Consider the following 21585-nt stretch of genomic DNA (forward strand, 5'->3'; position numbering starts at 1 on the left):
TATATATAAATAAAGTAATGGTCTATTATTTGCCCTGCAGTTATCAAGTAAAATGGATTGCCACTCTGCAGATTTGGGTAAGTAAAATAAAGTAAATGCAGAAAAATAAATAAATCCAGTCAATACAGTTAAGAGATAGAAATGTGTGCTTTAGATCTTGATTACAACAGTGTATTCCAGTGAATTCTAAGAGAATTTGTTATCATTTTAGATGAGTACTCATTTTGTATTGTATAGTAAAAACTATTTGTAATAGCTGTAAAGAAGTTTATTCTAAATTGATTTAAGAGTTTATGTATAAATTGTGCAGCTTATGCATCTTGTGTTTTGTAGTTACTATGAATTAAATATTTCATTTATCAGATAAAGATTGTTCAAAAGAAATATTAATTTTAACACTTGATTTAAACACTTTTATCCAGCAGAGTGGCAGAAACTGCCTTTCAGCTCCTGGACTGAATCTCATGTGAGTTCATGGCTGAAATCCATTGGAATAAAAGAAAATTACATACTGAAGCTGAATGAAGAAGAGGTGACTGGTTCAGTTCTCACCACTCTACAGAGGGATTATCTCAGCAAAACCATTGGAATGAAAAGTGGCCAAATTGAACATTTACTCAAGAAAAGAGATGATCTATTAAAGACAGAACAGAGCAAAGCAAATACAAAAACTGACACAAATAGCAATACAAAACATGACAAAAAAGAAAATGTTTTTGTGTCAGAAGGAACAACTAACAAGAAGGTGCAAGACGATAGCTCCAATTCATTCAATGACATTGTAAAGTCTGGTGTGGGCTCCTGTGAGTATCGAAAATTTGACCAGCGTCCAACAAACTTCAGATATGTGAAGCACAATTCGCTTCCCCCAGAGACGGGACCTGAAAACATGATTATTCCATGTCATGAATATAAGTCACTAGAAACTGCACACAAACTGGACTCAAGAAGACTTAAAACAAAAGTGGCAAGTGAAGTCCTGAGATTTGCATGTGCCTGTATGAATATGAGAGCTAATGGAACAATTCATTTTGGCATAATGGATAATGTCAAATCCACTCACAGGCATGGTGAAATCATAGGGATACCAGTCCAAAGTCAAGAAGATTTTGTGGATGCATTAGATTACATTGAAAAATGCTTTAAAGGCTCAAATCACCAAAGTGATGCTAGGAAATGCATCAGGAATCCCTGTTTCATTGAGGTCCTTGATAAGGAAAATGCTGAGAAAACATGGGTTGTTGAATATGACATTGTCCCAAAAGCCAGCATTGTTAAAGGTAAACTATACTCTGTTGGTGTCCCAAAGTTCTCTGAGAAAGATGGGAAAGTGAAATGTGAAGAGCAAGTCCCATATCACCGGGTCGGGGCCAACACACCACGGATATCTGATGATGAACTAATTAGCTTTATTCAAGATCTAAGAGAGAAGGACCAACAAAGGGAGGAGGCTGAGTCTTCAGCCAACCAAACACCTCTCGAATTCAGAGAAGACCAAAAGAGAAAGCTGTCCATCCTTCTGACCGGAGGGAAAACGCACATGGACAATTCTCTCTTTTACATTGTTGTGGCAAACAAAATACAGCCAGAAGATCTTGACAACATAACCTTCTTGGTTAACATGAATCTTTTTTGTGTGTTTGACTTTGACCCTGATTCTGAAACATCTGGCCTATATGGTAAATACAAGGAGCAGAAAGCTGTAACCCCACATTTCCTCAATGACTATGAAAACAACAAAAGACTGGAAAATGCTGAACTTATTGCTTCGTTGAAGCTCTTTGACCGAGTTAGCTGGATCTATTGCAATGGACGAAACAACTTCCCTGGCAACAATGTTCCCTGTGACGAAATCACTTGGATCAAAATACAAAAAAAAAAGATGAAAAAAGCGGTGTCCCTAATCTGCAATGAAATCCTCCCCAGGAATTCATTTGTTGTTATCTTTCTGTTCATGTCTGATGTTCAGCAGCCTCTTGTTGAAACTTTTCATGAATTTTATGCAGAAATTAATGGGCACGATTGCCTTGCAGTCATTGCAGAGTCAAAGGAAAACTACAGAAAATGGTCAAGTCTGGCTCAGGTTTCTTGTCCCATTTCTGCACTCAAAGAAATCAGCATTGTTGACATGCCACTGAGTCACGTGGATGCAACAGTTCAAAGCATTCAGCTGTCAAAGAACCAACCAGAAAGGAAACTACCAGTCTCAAATGGGGGTTTGTGTTTCCTAAAGTCTGTTGACGAGGCTATGCTAGACTCTTTGGAGATTATCACCATTGACCACTGTGATGACACAAACCTAGAAATCATGGGTGATGATGAAATCAAAGAAACTGAACTCTACTTCTACCGTGGTGGAAAAATTAACTGGATTAACTTCTGGCTTGCTGAAAAGCACAAATGTGGAAACATCATTGAGCGGGATGCCTACAAAGAGGCAAGCACAATCCTGGATAATGTGATTCATCGTTACAAAGCTGTACGTCCCATAGAAAGTGTGAACATATATCATCATCCTGGCAGTGGGGGAAGCACAGTGGCACGACAGATGCTGTGGAAATGGAAAACAATACTACGATGTGCAGTTGTCAAACAGTCAAAAGAAGTCACTATTGTTTGTGAGCATGCAGTGAAACTGAGGGAACATGATGAGAATGACAAAAACAAATGCCTTCCTGTGCTCCTCCTGCTGGAGGACCAAAATGCAGACTACATTGATGATCTTCGACGACATCTGGGAAATGTTATTGCAACCAAAAAGATAAACCAATCTGTGCTGTGCTTCATCCTGCTCATCTGCAACAGATCAAATGATCCAGAAAGAATGCGCAGGGAGTCACCATCTCGAACAGTAGCGGTCACCCACAAACTGTCAGATCAGGAAAAACCTATGTTCCAGACGAAGGTTGACCAACTTAAACTTGAGTTTGAAGAAGACTTCAAATTCATACTTACATTTGTTCTCATGAGTAAAGAGTTCCAGCCAAGCTACATAAAGGATTTTGTAAAAAATATCTTAGATAAAACGGATCATTCCTCATCTATTACTTCTCTCATCAGATTTGTGGCTCTCTTAAATTGCTATGTTAAGGATTCCTACATATCTGTTTCACACTGTGAGGCCTACCTTGGCATTGCTAACCACTTTAGCGGAGTGAAGTATCATGCCTTTGTTGATCATCTCACTGATGAGGCTAAGCTTATTTTCATCCATCTAAGAGACAGCTCAACACACATTCAATTGATTCGAATCATTCACCCTTTAGTGGCAAAAGAAATTCTGACTCAGATCTCCACAAATATGCCTCAAAGCTCTATTGCCATGGAGCTCATCAAAGATGATGTACTCATCAATCACAGATTTGAAAGAGATCCATTCTTAAAGGTTATAACAGCTCTTTTCATAAGAAGGAACAGAAAAAGCAGAGGAGATCAAGAAGACACAGCTTTTTCACCTCTTATTGAAAAAGTTTGTACAGAAAGAGGTGGTGTTCAAAAAGCTGTTGACTTGATGAAAGCTGCATTCATAGCTTTGGGAAAAGATGCTTATGTTGCACAACAACTTGCCAGGCTGCTTTACACAAATGAGAGATTTGAGGAGGCTCTTCAGTGGGCACAGGAAGCAAAATCATTGTCTCCCCATGACACATTCATCCTTGACACACTGGGTCAAGTTTACAAGCGATGGTTTTACCACTTGTATGACACCCTTGAAGAAAAAGACCCTTCTCCAGAGAAGGGAGTTGAAATAATAAGCATCGCACTCAAAGGAATATCTGCTTTTCGAGCCTCTGAAAAAACACCAAAGAAAGAGACAGTCATGCTTAACAACTCATACTATGGAGAAGTGGATGTTGGGTGCAGACTGCTAAAGTTCTTATCAGAGGTTGATGTTTTTTCAAAAACAACTGGATATTCAGAGCTGATGAATTACTTACTGACAGACTACATACCAGAAGAAGTAAGAATATCCTGGCAGAAATTTCATCAGCAGCTGAAAGGGTTGGAAAAGAGCTTGAGACAGGCTCTGGAATGCATTTCTGAAGACCTGAGCTACTTTCAGATTGACATTAGCGAAGAGGATGAGGAACTTGATGCAAGAGATCCAGAGCAGGTTTACAATCCAAGGCTATGGTTGACAAAGAAAAGTGCTGTTTATGCAGGGTTTTTCTGTGGTATACAGGAGGAGAGTGATGAATTAGCTGAAAATGCCAGCACTGATCAAGTAAATATACTATCACCTTTCCAAAGACAGATGAAATCTTATAAGCTTGGAGGAGGAAATGTTTCATCCATCCTCTCTTTACTCTATGACAGGAAACCACAGAGGGCAGGAAAAAAGCTTGAGGACATCCTGGGCATGTACTCAGAAAGCCTGACATGGAAGGATCTTGATGAAACTGAACTCATAAATGTCATTTTTTGCCAGATAGCTCTTAACTGTGTCCTACCTGGATCCTCAAAGCTCTTATCCCTCAAGCAATTACAAGATCTCAGCAAGGGATTTAAGACGAAGGGAAAAAACATGTCATCAGCAAGTGCCCTCTTTCTTCTCTCTCTCCTGTTTTGGCCTGAAAACAGTAAAGACGTGAGTTCTACTGATGCTCAGATACTTCTACTGGCCATTGATGCTCTTCAGAGACTATGTGAACAAAAAATCCAACACATGTCTCAGAGAAAAAGCAGAATTGTCACACACTTCTTCCTGGCAAAGGCAAGAGGCCTAAACAAGATTGTCCATAGAAGTGCTATCGAAAAGCAGATCAAAGGAACTCTGAGTGAGAGAAAACTAAAATGGCTTGGAGGGGAAGTGTGGAAAACCAAGGAAGTGGTGCAGCAACTGAAACGGATTGAAGGGTGGACAGAGAATGAAAACTTGTATGTCCAATGTGGGCATAAAGACAGCAAAATAAGAGTCATTCCTCGATACTCTGCTTCTTTGCCCTATGGAAATGAAAAGGTCACTTTCTACTTAGGCTTTTCATTTGATGGTGTTGTTGCTTTTGACATTCAGGTGATGAAATAATGTTAACTCTCAACTAACCTGTTAAATTATCTTGATCTTGAAAATGCATGACCTGAATCATAAAGGCACGCCATCTAAAAGTAATTTATTGTAGACGTATTTGCTAACTAGACTGAGTGAATGTGAGCAAGATAGATAAGTTAATTAATTTAGGTTTGTTCAGTTATATTTTATTGTCTTATCCAGCTTTAAAATGTTTGTTTTAATATGCAGAATATATGCACTGGTGCATAGTATGTTTAAAATAAAAATCAAATAAAGCAATGATATTATTTTTTTCTGAAACATGTTTAGTAACCTTATAACCAGTAATTAGAGTCCGTTACAGAGAGAACCATCTGTGGAAACAGATATTTTCCCTGCATAAGCAATGTGAGAAACATTGTTCACACTAGAAAAAAAGAAAACATCTGTATGGAATTAGCAGCTAATCAACTCTTGTAAACATCTTGATTTAGAGTTAATATGTTTAGTTTTGATTTATTTTCAATGGTTTAAGATTTATTTTAAGATGTTATTTTTTCAAGTGGTTTTACCACTGTTTAAGATAAGATTTTACATTATCGCTGTGCACTTCTTTAAATATAATGATTATCAGTCTTCACATTTTTAGCAAGTTTTGCATAAGTAATTTTTCTAACTTTGATAAATGTTTTTCATAATTTGTGTATGGAGTAATAGCTGCCTTTCGAAAATCTTGACTTCAGACCTTTATTAATTTGTACTATTTCTATAGATTGACATAAAGCCAACAAGCCCAGAGAACTCATTATATTGTTGTTAGAGTTCAATGGTTTGATGGGACAGACGCTGAAGCACGTTTTTTTTATTTTAGGACCTCCAGCAATCAGTGCTAAGACAAATTAAATCTTTTATTACTAAATGGATTCTGTATTCTTTAATTGATAAAATACAGTGTTTGAGAAAAATGACACCCAGTAAATGACAACTGCAGTTAATAGTTAAAGCATTGTTTGGGTTTTGTTTTGTTTTGTGTTATTCCCCAAGTTCTACTACAAAATGTCAGTTTAATCTCATAATGTATAACCAATCAAGGCCTGGCAAAATTCACTGACCAGTGACAGATCTTCATAACACTTGCATAAAATGTGGGAAAATTGATATTTAATGGAGAATAAACAAGTGACGACCACTCATAATTGTTGTATCTAAATGTCATGGTAGTGTTTACGTTTTTATCTTGGAGTTTTAATCTCAGTGAGTTTTTATCCTGGCTCAATGAAGATGAAATAAAATTAAACTAATGACGAAAACAGTTATACTGAAACAAAGCCACAGAACAAAGACAAATTATTAGTTTTGTGCTGCAGCATCTAGTAATCCACATTCTTAACATCCATGAATTGCACTCAGCCAGGACTATGTACATATAATCAGTTTTCATGAAGACTATAGACCAAGGAAAACATTTCTGAGAAGGGTTAATTTTTAAGTATAAGATCACACAAATTCTACAAATGTCTGAACTGATAATTTAGGGGGCCATTTTTAATTTGGCCTATTTAAAAGCCCAGTCAACAGAGCTCATTACAAAACAGGAATGAGTTTGCCACTTTATTTTTGACTAAAATTAAGAGATAGTTCCTTTTAAAGTAAACAAATGAAAACAGTTCCTGGCAACCTTGACCAAACAGCATCAATTCAACAACAATGTGTGCTTCACAGTGTTGGTCACAGCAAACCTGTATTTGTGTAAAATTTGCATTAGGACCCGTGGGTGAGTAGTTGTCATGTGATGCAGGCAACATCATGTTCAAGCTCAGTTGTTTTTGTGTGCTTCTTAACACCACATAATTCTCCATTTGCTTTGTTGGTGTCTCCTTAAGACCTCTGTTGTACAGTAATCAATACAAAGTAATACCAACACTGCATCCACCACAAGCAGTCCAGAAAACCAGAAACTGGATGAATCCCTAATCCTATTAAAGAAAGAACCAGAACAGGGGTCTCACCAAAAAAATAAGATAAAATAAAAGATTGGCCTTATGGGGACCACATTTGACAGTGACACACCAAAACAAAAATCCAGAAACTGAATTTCAGGAATTTTACTAAGCTGATGTCATAGTAGCAATTGATCTTGAACAACAAAGAGTGAACTAGTTGGACTGAGTGAAGGACATTACAGGTGAATTGTTATAAACAATAAAAAAAATTGCCTTATCAGAAATATATTGATAAATGTCACTCACTGGGGCCTGTCCCCCGTACAATCAAGTAGTACGGGATACAAATACTTGTAACTTTTCACTGTTCTTAAAACATTAACTAGTCCTGAAATCTTTCTACAGCAACTCAATTAAATCAAATGCAAGAGATATATTTTACACAGCAGTTTTTTTATAACAGGAAAAAAACAAGGAAAATTTATTATTTTAAACCAATAACTACGTATTGTGAACTGTGATACTAAATATAAGTACTTTAATCCATAAATTAAACACCTAGCTTTAAGTAAAAAAAAACAAAAAAGATTTTCATTTTGCACTAGAAATGCAGCAAGTGGGTTCAAAAACATTCTAAAGCAACCATTTGGAATATTAAAAGAAATGTATTTACAATTCCTTTATTTCACACGGCCTGTATGAAGAACATATAAAACAAGCCCAGGATAATCCAGCATATTATGGCCAACACTGCATCAGAACTGGAACTTAACTGGACAACCCGCCCAGCTATATAGTTGAATAAGTTATTTTTTATCATCCCTTAATATGTTGAGAAGCACCTCAGCTGAAATGTTTTTAACCATATAATAATCAGAATAATAAACACATGGAGAACTAAAGTATTGTCGCTCATTATTCAGCGAGTGAAATGAACCTCAAGAGCCCGGAACCTTTGTGGCAGATCTTAATTTTCGTCGGACATATTTTTGAAAGTACACGTTGGATCCAGGCAGGAAAACTGGCTCAACCTTTAGGTTTTTCCCTTTCTTTTTACAATTAGCCTCAGATTGAGACGTATAGGATCCCAATCCACAACAAAGCTGCAACGGACATTAAATCAAGTCCTTCTGTTGGCCTGTTTCCTCCGATGCTAGCTTCCTCCGTGTAGCAGCAGGATGTTTTCTTCCCAGACTTCGTCTTTCCAGGATTCAATCGACGTGGAGGAGAGAGATGAATTTGACAGCGAAGATATTGCTGGATACAGCCAGAAAATTCAGCTGAACTGCTACTACACCATCTATCTTTATCAGGGCACAAGGTAATGATTAATTTATGTTATTGCAGCTGCTACTTCGGACCGATCTGTCGCTGTTTATTGTTCATAAAATAGTTAAATGTGTTTTTACTGTGCTTCCCACCTAAATAAAACCGGGATTTATTGCTGTGCAGCAGTCCTCTTTGTGCACGTAAAAGCTCAATCATGCATATAAAATCTAAGCAGGTGATGAGTAAACTGTTGATCGTCTTAGATCTGAGGCCTGTGGAGAAAATGTGGCGTGGAACCAGAGACGTGCAGACTCCACAACAAGTCACGATGACTTTAGGTAACACAGGAGCCATCCGTCCACCGTCTCGCTTTCTCAGTGGCTGTCACTGTTTTTACTTTGGGCTTTCACTGGATATCCAGCCAGCATGGACTCATCGTGGCTGACTTCACTCATGATTTTGTTCTGATTTCTCATCAGTGTGTTGCTGAGTTACACTGCTTCCTCATCTGAACAGTGTCCTCTCTCCAGAGTGTGTTCAGGGATGATAACCCTGATTATCTGGGATTATTTGTGATCACCTCGCTTTCTCCATCTTTTCTCCATCGATTTGAGTGGCTTCCAAATTCTTCATCGTCTTTCCTGATGGCTTGAATCTTAACCACTTCTTTTATGATTTTTTTTTAAATTTATTTTTTGTCCACAGCTTGACACTAATTGACAGCAGCCTTCCATCAGAAGCAGAACCGGAGCTGCGGACCTACATTTCAAGGAGGCTGAGTAAAGGAGCTCTTCTTGGAGGCATGGGCAACATTGCTACTGTGGAACTCAGGTATTTTTTTTACCAAACCATCAAAGATTAAGGTTGACTAAAAATGTATTTGTACACTTTGATTACTTTTTTTTATGTGTCATTAAAACCACAAGCTTTATTCTATGTTATTGAGACCTTATGTGACAGAACAACAAAAACCTTTGAAATTTGAAAAATATTATTCTGGGTTTTCATATTTTTTGCAATTAAACATTTAGAAAATGTTACTTGCATTTGTTTTCAGATATACCTTCTAAAACTACATTTCGCCGCAATTAAAACTGATAAGTATTTTATGAGCCTCAGCCAGCTAAGAATAAAAGTTTAAATAGATTTGCAAGGTACTCTACATATAGTCACTCGAAGATTTTTAAAGAACATGCCTGTGATTGGGCTATGAGAGAAATCTGAGCTCACCAATGATAAAAAGCTGCAACATTGAAGAAGTTGTAGAAAACGTTTCACAGAAGGGAGAAGTTGTTTCTTAAAAAAATTTTTGCGCTGCATAGATAATTTGCATAAATAACACATAATTTCATAGAAATCTTCTCAACTTCGAAGATTTCCATGCCATGAATGGACAGCAGTTAATTTCAAGTTTTAATTTTAATACTAGTTTTGCTGTGGATAAACTGTTATTTTTTTGTTTCAGCAAAAAGCTGAGATTTTATGCTCTGATACTCCTAAATAAAATTCAGTACAACCAATTGCCTTCCCAGATCACATAATTAGTCAATGGAGCCCAATTGTGTGTAAATAAAGCAACACGCTCCACAGATCTGACATCTTTATGGAAAAGTGGCAAGAAGAAAGTCTTTACTGAAAGGAAAACATAAGTTTTGTTTGCACTTTGTTCCAAATATCGCCAGATGAACAAAATTCTCATTTTCTTTTAATAAACGTCCTTTTTCTCTGCAGTCTTCCAGAGCAGACAATCGGCTGCTACTGCTGTCTCCTGGAGCAGGAAAGGTCTCCAGATCAGCCGGACGCTGATGGAAACGGATACGTCATCTGCTTCATGGGGGGCTCCGAAAAGGGACTGAACTTATATCCTTGTTTCTTTTATGGAATAAGCAAAAGTTACAACAAAGCTTCAAGATTTTACTGTATTCCTATAATCCAATTCCTGCTGAATTCTCTTAAATTCTTTGACTTAAACTACATTTAGATTAGAGCTTGATAAATATGTCCAAGGCCTTCACAGCAGCCTTCAAACTCCAGAGGTGGGAAGATGTGACAAAGTGAAGTTTTCTAGTCGTATTTCAAGGCTGCCGCTTTTAAACATCTTACCGTGTGTTTGTTGTAGCTGCAGAACCTTGAGACGGAAGTCCGTCCCTACCTGAGCCGCTGGTACGAGGAGTCGGTCATGCACATTTATCGAGTAGTGCAGCTGGTCCAGAGCAACATCAGCTTCCTGCTGCATGCTGTGAGTCTTCTCTTCTAACTAAGTGCATGAAATTAGGTGATCAAATTAAACAGTATGGAGGCTCTAATGCTCATATATGCTCATCTAATTCCATCTATTCTGGTATTAGATGGAAAACGTCCCAAAATTTCCTTTAATTATATATACACTTTTTTTTTCATCAGTTCAGGATTAGTAGCTTACTCCTCTACATCAGAAAGGTTACATAAAGTGCCATATGGTGGTGGCTGGCGACATTTATCACGGTTTTGATTTTTTATTTCTACTTTTAAGAGTACAAAACATCTGCTGATATCTTCCTGTCAGTTCAGTAACCAAATCACGCGTTTTGACTTCCCTTTAAGTCCCTTTGTTGGACTCGACCTTTTACCACCAAATGGCATGGTATTTTTGAAAGTACCTCATAGACTGGTAGAGTGGGAGTTGATTTAAGTTTTGACCTCTGTAAAACAGTAAAACTGATTATGTATAAAGAAGTGAGACTTCCAGCTTCTTCTATTCACTGATGCTTTTTAGAACATATAAGGGAAGCTATGCTGATGACTCAGTTTTTAGAAAAAATAAAATAAAATGTTGATAAACACCCTATTATAGTAACAATGCTGGTCGGAACAGGGAGAGAAATTATAACCGTCACTGCATTATCATAAAAACCTTCGCTTTATGCATTCACACTCCAGCATGACCACCATGATCAACTAAGAAGACCAACTTTCTTCTTAATTGGTTGTGGTGTTATGGCCGAGTTTGATACCATCACTCTTCTGCACCTCTTGGTTCTATTGTGGGCTGCCTTAAGTGAACTCTTTGTTCCTTCATGCTCTTCATTTATTTATTTATTTTCTTATTTCTCAAGTTTGGGCTTGCTGGTGACGATAATGAGGGATGCTTTTCTTTTCCTGTTCGTGCCTGATGCAGGATTCAGAGCCTGAATTCATTACTTGAAGATTCAGATGTTTTTCAGGTCTGTGCAGCTTAGAAAGTCGAGCCTTCTGCAGGTCAAAGCTGCTGAAATACATGTAGTGTTTTATCTAAAGCCCATGGGTGTCACTTTGCAAGATATTTTAGTTACCTGTGACTTGAGCTCAGATTCATCATAAGAAACTGATGGCTTGTTCCTCTTTTATTCATGGAAGTCTGGTGTTTACATTACTACACCAACCATTTATTATATGGATCGATGTCCCTCCAGCTGCTGTATCCTTTAAATTTCCCTCCCCTTTTTATTTAACTATGTAAATTTATTTAATTTTTCTTCATTCTATTTTTATTTAAGTTCAGGTCTTTGTGTAGCTCGTAAATCCTGCCTGAACCACTGCTTTAAATGTCCATTTACCACAATCTCCTGAAGTAGCTCCAGTGCTTCTCTGCGAGACACAATGTTTTCCAGAACAACACACTCCAGCTGCCAAACCTCTCTTCCTGCAGGCTCTCAGTCACACGCACGTGGAAGTCACCAATGCGGACGAGAGGACAAAGGCCGACGTGTCCAGGTGGCGCGACGTTTTTCCCAGCCCTCACAGTAAAACTGCCACGTGTGTAAATGCCTGTGCAGCGTGTAACGGGTTCTCTCCGTGTGTCAGGTTCATTAAAGCAGCCAGTTTGCAGGGCCTGTCTCAGCAGGACACCACCACCGCCTCTCTGTGCAAAGCCATGTCGGAGGACACACAGTCTGATGTGGTTATCGACTGCTCCTCCAGCCCGCCCACGCTCACCAACACCGGTGAGACACGTTTGAGGAACGCGTACAGACGCCTGTTATAAGCACTGACCACAGGCGTACTTGCGTGTCCATGTTTGCTCAGAGATTTGGTTTGCATGAGGTGTCATCTGCACAAGCGAACACGGTTCAAACTGCATAAAGCCCACAATGGTGATGTATTTATAGTAGACATGCATATGTCCAAAATCTCTTTTTCAGAATAAATGAATCGCCAAAAAATAAACCCAGCCTATTCAGGTTCTCTTCCAAACATGCAGTGTGGACAGGATCAAATGCACTTCTAGTAATTAAAACACTAAATCCCTCTGTGAGCCTCATCAGATGTTTTCTGTCCTCAGTCAGTAACCGTTTCTGCGACGGCTGGATTCAGGCGTTTCTAAACGCTGCGGAGCGCTGCAACCCCTTCCTGCTCAGACAGATTCTGGAGAACTTCAAGCTGAAGGTGAGGACAGCGACCCACTAATGCAGCCAGAGCAACAGTGAAATGGCTTAGATCAAAGTAGATTCATGTGTCAGAACGGTCTAGTCAAAGTCCAGACCTAAATTCAGATTTTCTGCTAATAGGTGACGGAAACATGACGAAGATATTTTTAAAAAGAGTAATGTGGGCTTATTAAAAATGTTTAATACCTGCTTACAGGTTATTTCCAAAAGGTGCTTTTAATCTGGAAGCATATTCTAATGTATTGAATATGACTGTATAGGATACAATTCCAATAAAATACAAAAGACTCATACAAAATGTGAATAAGTTCAAGTCGTATGAGTACGTTTGGAAAGCACTGTATGATTAACTTCACTCAGTATGCTGAAAATGCAGCATCACTTCAGATTATTTATGTTTTTACAAAAGCAAGCTGCTTTGTGAAACAGTAGATCGGGGCTTTCAGTTCCTCCTCTTCATAACTTCTGTTATTACTTCCCATCAACATCGATAGTTTCCTGCTTTGTTTTGATTTCTTTATAATTTCTTTTTTTTCTCTCCCGCTCGTTACTTCCTCTGTTTGAACCACCTCCGCCGCTCCGCAGGCCATCCAGGACATGAACAGCCTGAAGCGCTTCGTGCGTCAGGCCGAGATGAGTCACTACGCCCTGTTCCGCTGCTGCCAGTTCCTGCAGGGCTGCGGGAACGGAGACGTGCTGCTGCAGAATGCCCGGGCGGAGCACAGCGACCTGCCCGAAGCCTGCAACATCATCGCCGTCCTGGACGAATTCCTCGGCGAACAGGCTCAGGCCTGACCCACAGCTTCCACTACATCCGAAAGCTCCACATTTACTCAATTTTGTTAAAAAAAAAAAAAAAATACTGTTGAAAATGTGAGAAACGAGGCAGCAGAAACAGTAAATTTAATTTATGAACTACGACGATGATGGTGCTACTTTCGCTGCAGGAGTTCGGACGATTAAGAAATTAGAAAAGGATGTAAAAATGAATTTTGTAAGACAAAAGAAAATAGGACACAATCTTAGATGTAAATGTTGAGTGTGTGTATAAAGAAACTGAGAAATAACTATTACCAGTAGTTCTCACAGAGGCCACTAAAAGAGAACCAACATACATAAGAAGTTATGGTAACTGGGCTAAAATTATGTTTAGCAATATTTTATATCAAAATAGCTCTCTAAATTATTTAACTGTTATTTTCTTTTAAGAATGATGCACAAATCACTTTCGAGCGTTTTCTTACATAATCCACCCAGTACCTGCACTACCTTCACTCCTCTGACATTGTGTTCATCTTTGCGCTGAAGTCAACTTTTGTTTTTCAAACTGTGGGGATGCTTTGTTGTAATTCTGGTGTAAACAGTCCTAAATACTGTCAAATGTGATTATTTCCACGAGTTTATGGGAGTTCATGTAGATAACTAGATATAGAACATGCATTTAAAAAAAAAAACAATTAAATAGCTAATTGTAATAAGCTCAGAAGGTTCTTATTAAATATTGTCCAAAGTATGTAGGAGAGCAATATTATTGTTGGTGTTTAATTTTAACCGTTGAAGTGTGAACAGGTTGATTTTGCTGTTGAGAATAGTGTGACTGACCCATGGTGCATCTGTGTGGATATTTCTGTACATGTAGTCCTCTGTTCTAAATATTTTTGTGGTTCTCTCTAAGATGATTGAAATAAACACAGTTAAGCTGCACTGTGATGGTGGTGGTGTTAATTTTAAAGCACGGCAGCATTTAAACAGAGATAATTGTTTTGATCGTTTTCAAGATTCAGCTGACATCTCGCATTGTTTCTATCTTTAACAGCACAAATCAGAAGCATATTAATTCATTAAAAAAGGGCTTAAATGACTGTTTTGTGTCAAAACACTGTTATTTCTAATGATGTCAGTACAGTCATAGGAGGATTAGGAATAATATTATTAGCACTAACAGGTGAAGTGAGTTTTAGCTCTTCATCATGAGAGTTTTGGGCGGGAGGAGTATTTTGGTCAACAAGTTAACATTTCTCCTTAACGTTGATCCAAATAATTGGGGAATAGCACAATTACATCGATGGAAAAAAGTGATAACTAGAAAAAATGCATTATCTGTGGTGCTGTGGTGGTGCAGGGGTAGAGCACAAACCACATATCGAGATCTTAGTCCCTGATGCTGCCGTCGCAGGTTCGGCTCTCAGCCTGATGACCTTTACGCTGCTTGTCTTCCCCTTCTTTCATTACCCACTTTCCTGTCTTAACTACTCTCAAATAAAGGCGGCCTGAGCCAAAAAAAGAAAAGCATTTCCTGCAAGAATGCTGTAAGCTGAATGTGTTTGAAGTCAACAGCAGAAGACTTGCAGAAAGCAAAGGCCTGCAAAATGCACATAGAAAAACTGTTGAAAAGGAGTGGAAACATTCAGCCAATGCAAAAATCCCAAACAGAGACTAAGAAACTCATGCAAAACACTGGGATCAAAGCTAAACTGTAAGGTAACAACAGTTTGTAAGGAAAAATAAGCTACGTAGCTAAAGCAAGCTTACATCCTAAAGATGATATGAAGGCTAGGTGAGAAATATGAAAAACAGCTTTGTGGTATAAACCATTAAAATTCTATGCTGATGTTCATAAAAAAAATGTGAAAAACTGTAAAAAAAAAACAAATAAATCAACTTTATATTTGAGAATGCTCCTTAGTTCTGACCAAACCATTGTGAGGTCCAAACCTTAAACTCTTTCTCTGTTAAATCCCTCATTCATTTTCCAAACAATCCCAAACTTTAGTGCATATATTTACAAAATATAAATAGTGACCAAATATCTGAGATAGATTATATGATATATTAATGATGAAGTTAAATCTTATCAGACATTGATTATCTGATTGTTTTATTCTCAGTTCTTCTCAAAGGTTCCCCTCTTTCATGCTTGTATGATTTCATTTGTTGCAAACAAATGTAATCTAATGTATCAATATGTTAGAGTAATTAGTAATAGGCTCCTTTTTGATTCTTTTATTGACTGTATTCAACATCATCATTCGTTTCTCAGTTTAGATGTTAATATTGTAACATATTTTTAGACATTTTCCTTTAATTTATGTGTAAAACGTGTTTGATTTAGGTTCAAACGGATCTTTAAAGATTTGAGACTCATAAAAAAATAATTTATTTAAAGAGTGATAGGATTTTAATACATAAATATGATTAAGAAGATAACCAACTGCTGCAGTTTAACAATTCCCTGTTTATCACTTCTCTGCATAAGGCTGCATGTAGAGAAGCATGAGTCACATGCTTACTTTACTGTTGGAGTAAAGTCAACCACGCATGGGGTGTGAAGCTTAACAAGCCGATCTCATTATCCCAGTCATTGAAAACATGAGAAAGGTTTTTCAATCTTCTTTAGGATCTTCTTTCATCTGTGTTCCTGCTCAAACTTTTAACTGTAGCTGTAGTTTTAAGTAAGAAAAATAATAAACTTTGGCTCTGAATGCACAATATTAGAGGGGAAAGAAGTAATGACGTCATTAATGAATGTGACGCCATGATGATATCACTTTTTTCTCAATATTATCTTCCACATCATAAAGCTTTAAAGTCCGTTTAGCTTTAAAAGTCAATCCAAATGCTCAAATACATTGTTGTCAAGCAGGGCATATAAAACACAACCACCTACTGAATAATGCATTCAATTTTTTTGTTTTGTTTTGTTTCTTTTTGCAATTGCACTGCAAACATTCATACTGCGATTAGAATACAACATACTGCACAGCTCTAATTTTGATCCACAAGTTGGACGTAGAGTGGAATAAAAAGAAAAGAAAAGAAAAGAAAGGAAAGGAAAAGAAAAGAAAAGAAAAGAAAAGAAAAGAAAAGAAAAGAGAAGAAAAGAAAAGAAAAGAAAAGAAAAGAAGAGAAAAGAAAAGAAAAGAAGAGTAAAGAAAAGAAAAGAAAAGAAAAGAAGAGAAAAGAAAAGAAAAGAAATGTGCTCCTGATTTGTTGTTTTCCTCTCCTCATATCCTCCAGTAGGTTTCCTCCTCCGGCTGCTCGTCTGCAAACAGCAGAAGTGAGAATGCGTTTGCAGACGCTGTACCTGTGGTTTTCTCCCTGCACTTAGATGACATCGACAAAAGACAGGCGACGGACGCTACCTTCAGTGTGATCGCTCTTTTTCCTCAGCAGATGGGCTGGGACGTCGTAGACTGAGTCTTTGCGTTCGGACACCGGGACGTCGTAGATTCCATCTTTGTGGTCAGAAACGGGGACGTCATACACTCCATCTGTGGGGTCTAAAAAAAAAATGGACAAAAACCAGTGTTATCATTTTTACAAGTGAATGAAGCGGTTGATTAAAAGCAAGCCGCTGTTTTAAAATCACCTTGGTGACCACTAGATGTCTTGTAAGACAAAGGGAAGTCGTACACAGAATCGTGCGCTTGTGTTGGAGGAGCTTCACATGTACCTAAAGGTAAATAAATAAACTAAATGACAGCTTCACACATCTCCAGTATCTGTCACCAGAACATCTGACCTAGTTAAAGCACGTTTATACTTTGTCTGGCAGGTAAGACGTCATAGAGGACATCCTGTCTTTGCTCTTCATAGCTCATCTCAGTGGACTGATCGGGGTCCTTGGGGGCCTCGATGGAGGTGAGGGGCCTTCGCAGGTTCTGGTACGTTGCGTCATCGCTGTCCTCGTCCTCAGGCGGGCAGATGGACGAAGTGAAGCCCTCGGTCTCTGAGTAGATGTGCTCTGAGGAGGCGGAGAGAGGGCGAGGCGGCCGCACCTCCCTCACGCTGTCGCTGCACAGGGAGATGGACATGTTGCTGCTTAGACTCCCTCGCTGATCGAACATCTCCAGGCTGAGGAGCACAGAGGAGAAAAAAAAGGCTCAGAGTTGGTATCAGTGAAGACAAAACATCATCGCATCTACGGGATTATTAGGAGACCAATATATGAAAAACACGCCGCTCTGGAGAAGTTATCACACACTTCAGACTTTGTTAAGTTACAATAAAAAGTCCCAACACCTGAATATTTACTAATGCACAGTTTTAGCTTTCCACCACTCATAGTGTTTTGCATGTAGGTCAGAAAGTTTAATTTTGGTCTCTTCAGACTGAAGCTGCTTCTTTCACATTTGCACTGTGTCCCCTACAAGGCTAGAAATCTGCATACGACTTACCAAGGCATTTCTTTAGAAATGAGGCCAGATTTTTACTTGCAAAAATTTAGAAAAACGTGAATCATTTTCCTTCCCCTCTATAATCATGCATTGTTTTGTGTCGGCCTGCCACACAGAACCCCAGTAAAATGCAGAGACATTTATGGGATGTGAATATATTTCTACTGTAAATAATCTACAGCACTGGACTTACTCTGGGCCTCTAGAGTCCGGAAGTCCAGAAGAGGAGAGATGCATTGCCTGCCAAAGGTGCCCAACCCACTCTTTTCTGAGGGCTGCTGTCTCTGCTGCCTTCACAAACACACAAATAAATCCACATCAACCAAAAGGCTGGTTTCAGATTTGCCATTGTCAGCTTTCAAAATGAAACATGGCAACTCAAACCACAGCAGGGGCTCACCAACATCTTTTTCTTTCCATTGATCATGATGATTTCAAATAGAAAGTGCTTCTTGTCGGTTCTCTGGACTTCTCGCACCGACTGGACCTGAGACAAGATGTTGAAAGTTTGGTTATTAGTGACGTAAATAAATGCCAGGAAATCCAGTTTGTTGAGGGGGGAGGAAAGTGCAGATAGGAGAGGAAGTACACAGATAGCTACACCACAGTGAGATGCACTTTGTAGAAGTAAAGGTTGTGCTTTCGCATTTTACTTCAGTAAATATGAAAGTGGACTAAAGGCTCTGAAAGCATACAACTGTCTCTGTTACAACACTGAAACCAGGGCCTGTTCTGAGTGTGATGAGACAAAACAGAGGAAACCGCAAAAGATACCAGATTAGCAAAGAATAAATAAATAGTGATATATTTTATATACCACTATTTAAGAGAGATGGAGAGAGATCTAGCTCTATCTCTATCAGAGAGATAGAGAGAAAACATCCATTGTCGTCTCTCTATCATTAAGCAAACTTTCATTTGAGGAGAGACCCCTAAACACCTCAGCTGCCTGCTTCCAATGCAGGGGGGGGGCAGGTAAGGGTTAATCCAGCCATGGGCGGTCCTAGACAGAGGCCAGCAGGGGTCAGTGCCCCTGTTATATCCCCCCTACTAAAGAGATAATACTAAACAAACTTCTTGTGATAATATGCGCTGTCACAGAGACCATTGCTTATTGGTTATTAGGAAGAAGTTAATTTTTTACCATCACAATTTTACTTTTGCAGTAAATTAAAAAAAATAAACCATTGCACTTTTAGCTTCAGCCATATTGAGACAGGATGACTTTGGCTCACTTTAGATCAACACGGGCAAAAACCACGGAGCTCCTGATGGATTTCTGCAGGTGCAGACCCACCTCACTGACACAGACAAACATCCAGTGAACACACCTTCAGCTAGTGGAATCTCAAATGTAAGTTTTCACCTGAACAGTAAATTGGACTGAATTCACAATACTGACACCCATTAAGGGTCAGAGCAGACCCCACCTGCTGAGGTCTGTTGGAGTTTTGGTCTTTCTTCACTTTCATCAACCATATTCTGTGGTTTTTTTCTTATCTCTAGCTGAGATGAAGCCGCTTTAAACAGTACGCTAACCTCCCACCCCAAGCGTGAAGCTGTTTTCTCAGTGCAGTGACAGACTGCTGCATCATAGGTGCACAAAGAAGCATCTCTGCAGGTCCTTTCACTCAGCAGTTGCAAGACTTTATAACCACCACTGCTTCGAAACAAACTCATTGTTTACACTCCTGCTGCTATTTGCACAACTTAATTTCTTGTAAAGAGTCTGTTTGCACATCAAATCAAACAACTGCATACAAAATGAACTAGTTTGGATACTTTCTGAAGAAATATTTAGGAAAACATTTTTTAAAAAGTCCCATGTGGTTTTTCTATTTTTGTCTCTAAACCTTCATCACTTAAACCAGACATGAACAAGTTTCACTGAGAGAAGTGAAAGCAAGCACTACGTAGATTTATTCCTTTGAAAAATAACATGGCAGATTCTTTGAACTCATTAATTTATCTACTAAGATAAAATAGAAAGCCACTTTGATGAATATTCACAAGTTCAGCTTCAGAAAATTAAACTGGATCATAAATGTGATTTTACTCTCCACAAATACAAATCAACACAAGTTCAAGCAAAAAAAAAAAAAAAAGTTAATGACTTACTGTGTAAATGTAGTAATAGCCTCTTAAGTGTGACTGTGAATAGGATAAATAATTAATAGGTTATATCATTTAGACTGAATCATTTGTTTGATATATTCACAACCTAATGAAAAAGTGTGGTACTTACAGCGCTGCCGTTTTTCTTGGTATAAAAAAACAAAGTAGTGTTTTGAAGCCTGAACCAGTAGGTCACCCATCTTATTTTCTATGTCCAACATGAGCAGAGCAGCCAGTTAAACCACAGCTCAGAATTGTCAGTAAAATTCCCAGAAACACAACTCACCAAATTGTCTTTTCGTTTTTGCAGAAACCCCTCAAACAGCAGCTTCGTGCCGTCGACAGACATTTCACCCCCTGACAGATGGCAGCTTCACACTGTGGCCACCACTTCTTCTCATTACATTCACCTGGCTGTATGCTGTGACTTCCTCCTTCCTCGGGCTGAGAGTGTTTTCGTTCAGACTTATCACTCCCTCACTTCTCTATTCTCACCAACCAATGTTCTGGTTGGTTAGATTACATGTTTTTTTCACGTGAGTCTTTGTCAATAAGTTAGCTCAGCAGTTGTAAATCATAGCCGCCTAACGCCGGCTGCAAATCAAGATTTATTGGCAGAATGTGCAAAGAAGAACTATGCAAGAAGCTCGACAATGTCACAAATTAGTTCAACGTGTAATGACTACTGTAGTCTCAGTATTATTAAACCCCTGCTGCTTCTTTAGTAATTAGGAGAGCAACATTTTGCTGTACATTATCTGCTGCAGTCATGATTCATAGCGTTCCTGGGGTGTTTTAGGCCTTCAAGTCATTGATGTTCTTGATTTTCCGTGCTGCAGCCACTTTTTTTTCCAATCCTAAGAGAGATTTTCAATGGAGTTCAAGTCAGAGAAGTTTGTTGGCCTCTTTGTAACTTCCAAGAGTTTTTCTGAAACCGAGCCTCGATGGACTTTGACATATGCTTATCGTCTGGAAAGTCAAATGACTCTCCAGCTTCCGCGTCCTCACACAGATAGTGACATTTTCTCCCTGATTCCTCGTTGGATTTGTCTTGAGAAGGTTTTCAATGCCAGAGGAAGCAAAGCAATCCAAATTCTTTATCCTTTATCCTTCTCCAAACATAACACTGATCTGTCGGCTGAAAAGTTCTAGTTTTAGTTTATATTACCCTCATTTTGGGGCTTGAGGCACTCTGGAGTCAGTTTTTCTTGTGCTTTTGGGTCTGAAGTGGTGTAAGAGCTCAGACATGGAGTCTTGCCATGTTAAATGCGCAACTTTAGATGATTGGTTCCCAAACTTGTTGATATGAAAGCCGAGTAAAATCAAGAGTAAAATACTAGTAGACCAAAAAAAAAAATAAATAAATAAAATAAATAAATAAATACAAGTTGTGAGAGTAAAAAATAAGAAATGTAATGATTATTTTCTTGTCAACAAAATAAACACAAAACATTTTAAATAAAGTTTTCTAAAATCAAGAGCGATCACTACTTATCTGAAACAGAAAGGTTTTGGTTTATTCAAATGTCACGCATAAAATGTTTTGGGTGAGCTATGAGATGGAGTTGGCATTCAAAACTATTTTCTCAGAAACAAAAATGGAACATGAGTCACTGCTTCCAGATATATGTTTGCTTTATTTAGGCCAGGTTTAAAGGAAAAGGTAATTTTATTTATATAGCACA

General features: G+C 38.3%; 3 protein-coding genes across 4 annotated transcripts in view; 2 read left to right on the top strand and 1 right to left on the bottom strand.

Annotated features, from left to right (window-relative positions):
* Positions 1-5924, top strand: part of LOC106960134 (sterile alpha motif domain-containing protein 9-like) — a 9886-nt gene extending 3962 nt beyond the window's left edge. The window contains exons 2-3 of the mRNA XM_015053081.1: positions 41-77; positions 423-5924. Of these exons, the coding sequence (XP_014908567.1) occupies positions 53-77; positions 423-5026 (4629 nt within the window). The 5' untranslated portion in view covers positions 41-52 and the 3' untranslated portion in view covers positions 5027-5924. The remainder of the gene's footprint in view (positions 1-40; positions 78-422) is intronic.
* A 1943-nt stretch (positions 5925-7867) lies between these two features.
* On the top strand, positions 7868-14312 carry cunh17orf75 (chromosome unknown C17orf75 homolog). 2 transcript variants are annotated; one of them, XM_015053087.1, is made up of 10 exons: positions 7876-8254; positions 8466-8540; positions 8908-9033; positions 9934-10062; positions 10178-10238; positions 10322-10441; positions 11870-11934; positions 12025-12164; positions 12503-12606; positions 13194-14312. In XM_015053087.1, the coding sequence occupies exons 1-10, from the start codon at positions 8112-8114 to the stop codon at positions 13401-13403; spliced, it is 1173 nt and encodes a 390-aa protein (XP_014908573.1). In that variant the 5' UTR covers positions 7876-8111; the 3' UTR covers positions 13404-14312. The 2 variants fall into 2 exon arrangements, with proteins under 2 accessions (XP_014908574.1, XP_014908573.1); XM_015053088.1 differs by lacking the exon at positions 8466-8540 and having other exon boundaries at positions 7868-8254.
* Positions 14313-16552: 2240 nt separating this feature from the next.
* On the bottom strand, positions 16553-20912 carry LOC106960138 (uncharacterized). Its single transcript, XM_015053091.1, has 9 exons — positions 20187-20912; positions 20031-20108; positions 19904-19936; positions 18186-18272; positions 17979-18076; positions 17152-17462; positions 16978-17061; positions 16751-16888; positions 16553-16650 (listed from the first exon to the last, which is right to left on the bottom strand). The coding sequence occupies exons 1-9, from the start codon at positions 20247-20249 to the stop codon at positions 16613-16615; spliced, it is 930 nt and encodes a 309-aa protein (XP_014908577.1). The 5' UTR covers positions 20250-20912; the 3' UTR covers positions 16553-16612.
* Between the last annotated feature and the right edge of the window lie 673 nt (positions 20913-21585).

Source organism: Poecilia latipinna, unplaced genomic scaffold, assembly GCF_001443285.1.
Source record: "Poecilia latipinna isolate Pla-1442-1.1 unplaced genomic scaffold, P_latipinna-1.0 Scaffold1159, whole genome shotgun sequence".
NCBI classification, from domain to species: Eukaryota; Metazoa; Chordata; class Actinopteri; order Cyprinodontiformes; family Poeciliidae; genus Poecilia; species Poecilia latipinna.

What these genes read in the sequence shown, in the direction of transcription:
- cunh17orf75 (XM_015053087.1), top strand. Translation starts at nt 8,112, where the DNA reads ATGTTTTCTTCCCAGACTTCGTCTTTCCAGGATTCAATCGACGTGGAG. An exon ending in ATTGCTACTGTGGAACTCAG is followed by an intron (nt 9,034 to 9,933) that starts GTATTTTTTTTA and finishes TTTTCTCTGCAG; the next exon opens with TCTTCCAGAGCAGACAATCG. An exon ending in TGGAGAACTTCAAGCTGAAG is followed by an intron (nt 12,607 to 13,193) that starts GTGAGGACAGCG and finishes GCCGCTCCGCAG; the next exon opens with GCCATCCAGGACATGAACAG.
- LOC106960138 (XM_015053091.1), bottom strand. Translation starts at nt 20,249, where the DNA reads ATGTCTGTCGACGGCACGAAGCTGCTGTTTGAGGGGTTTCTGCAAAAA. An exon ending in CGTCTTACCTGCCAGACAAA is followed by an intron (nt 17,062 to 17,151) that starts GTATAAACGTGC and finishes ATTTACCTTTAG; the next exon opens with GTACATGTGAAGCTCCTCCA. An exon ending in GACATCTAGTGGTCACCAAG is followed by an intron (nt 16,889 to 16,977) that starts GTGATTTTAAAA and finishes TTTTTTTTTTAG; the next exon opens with ACCCCACAGATGGAGTGTAT.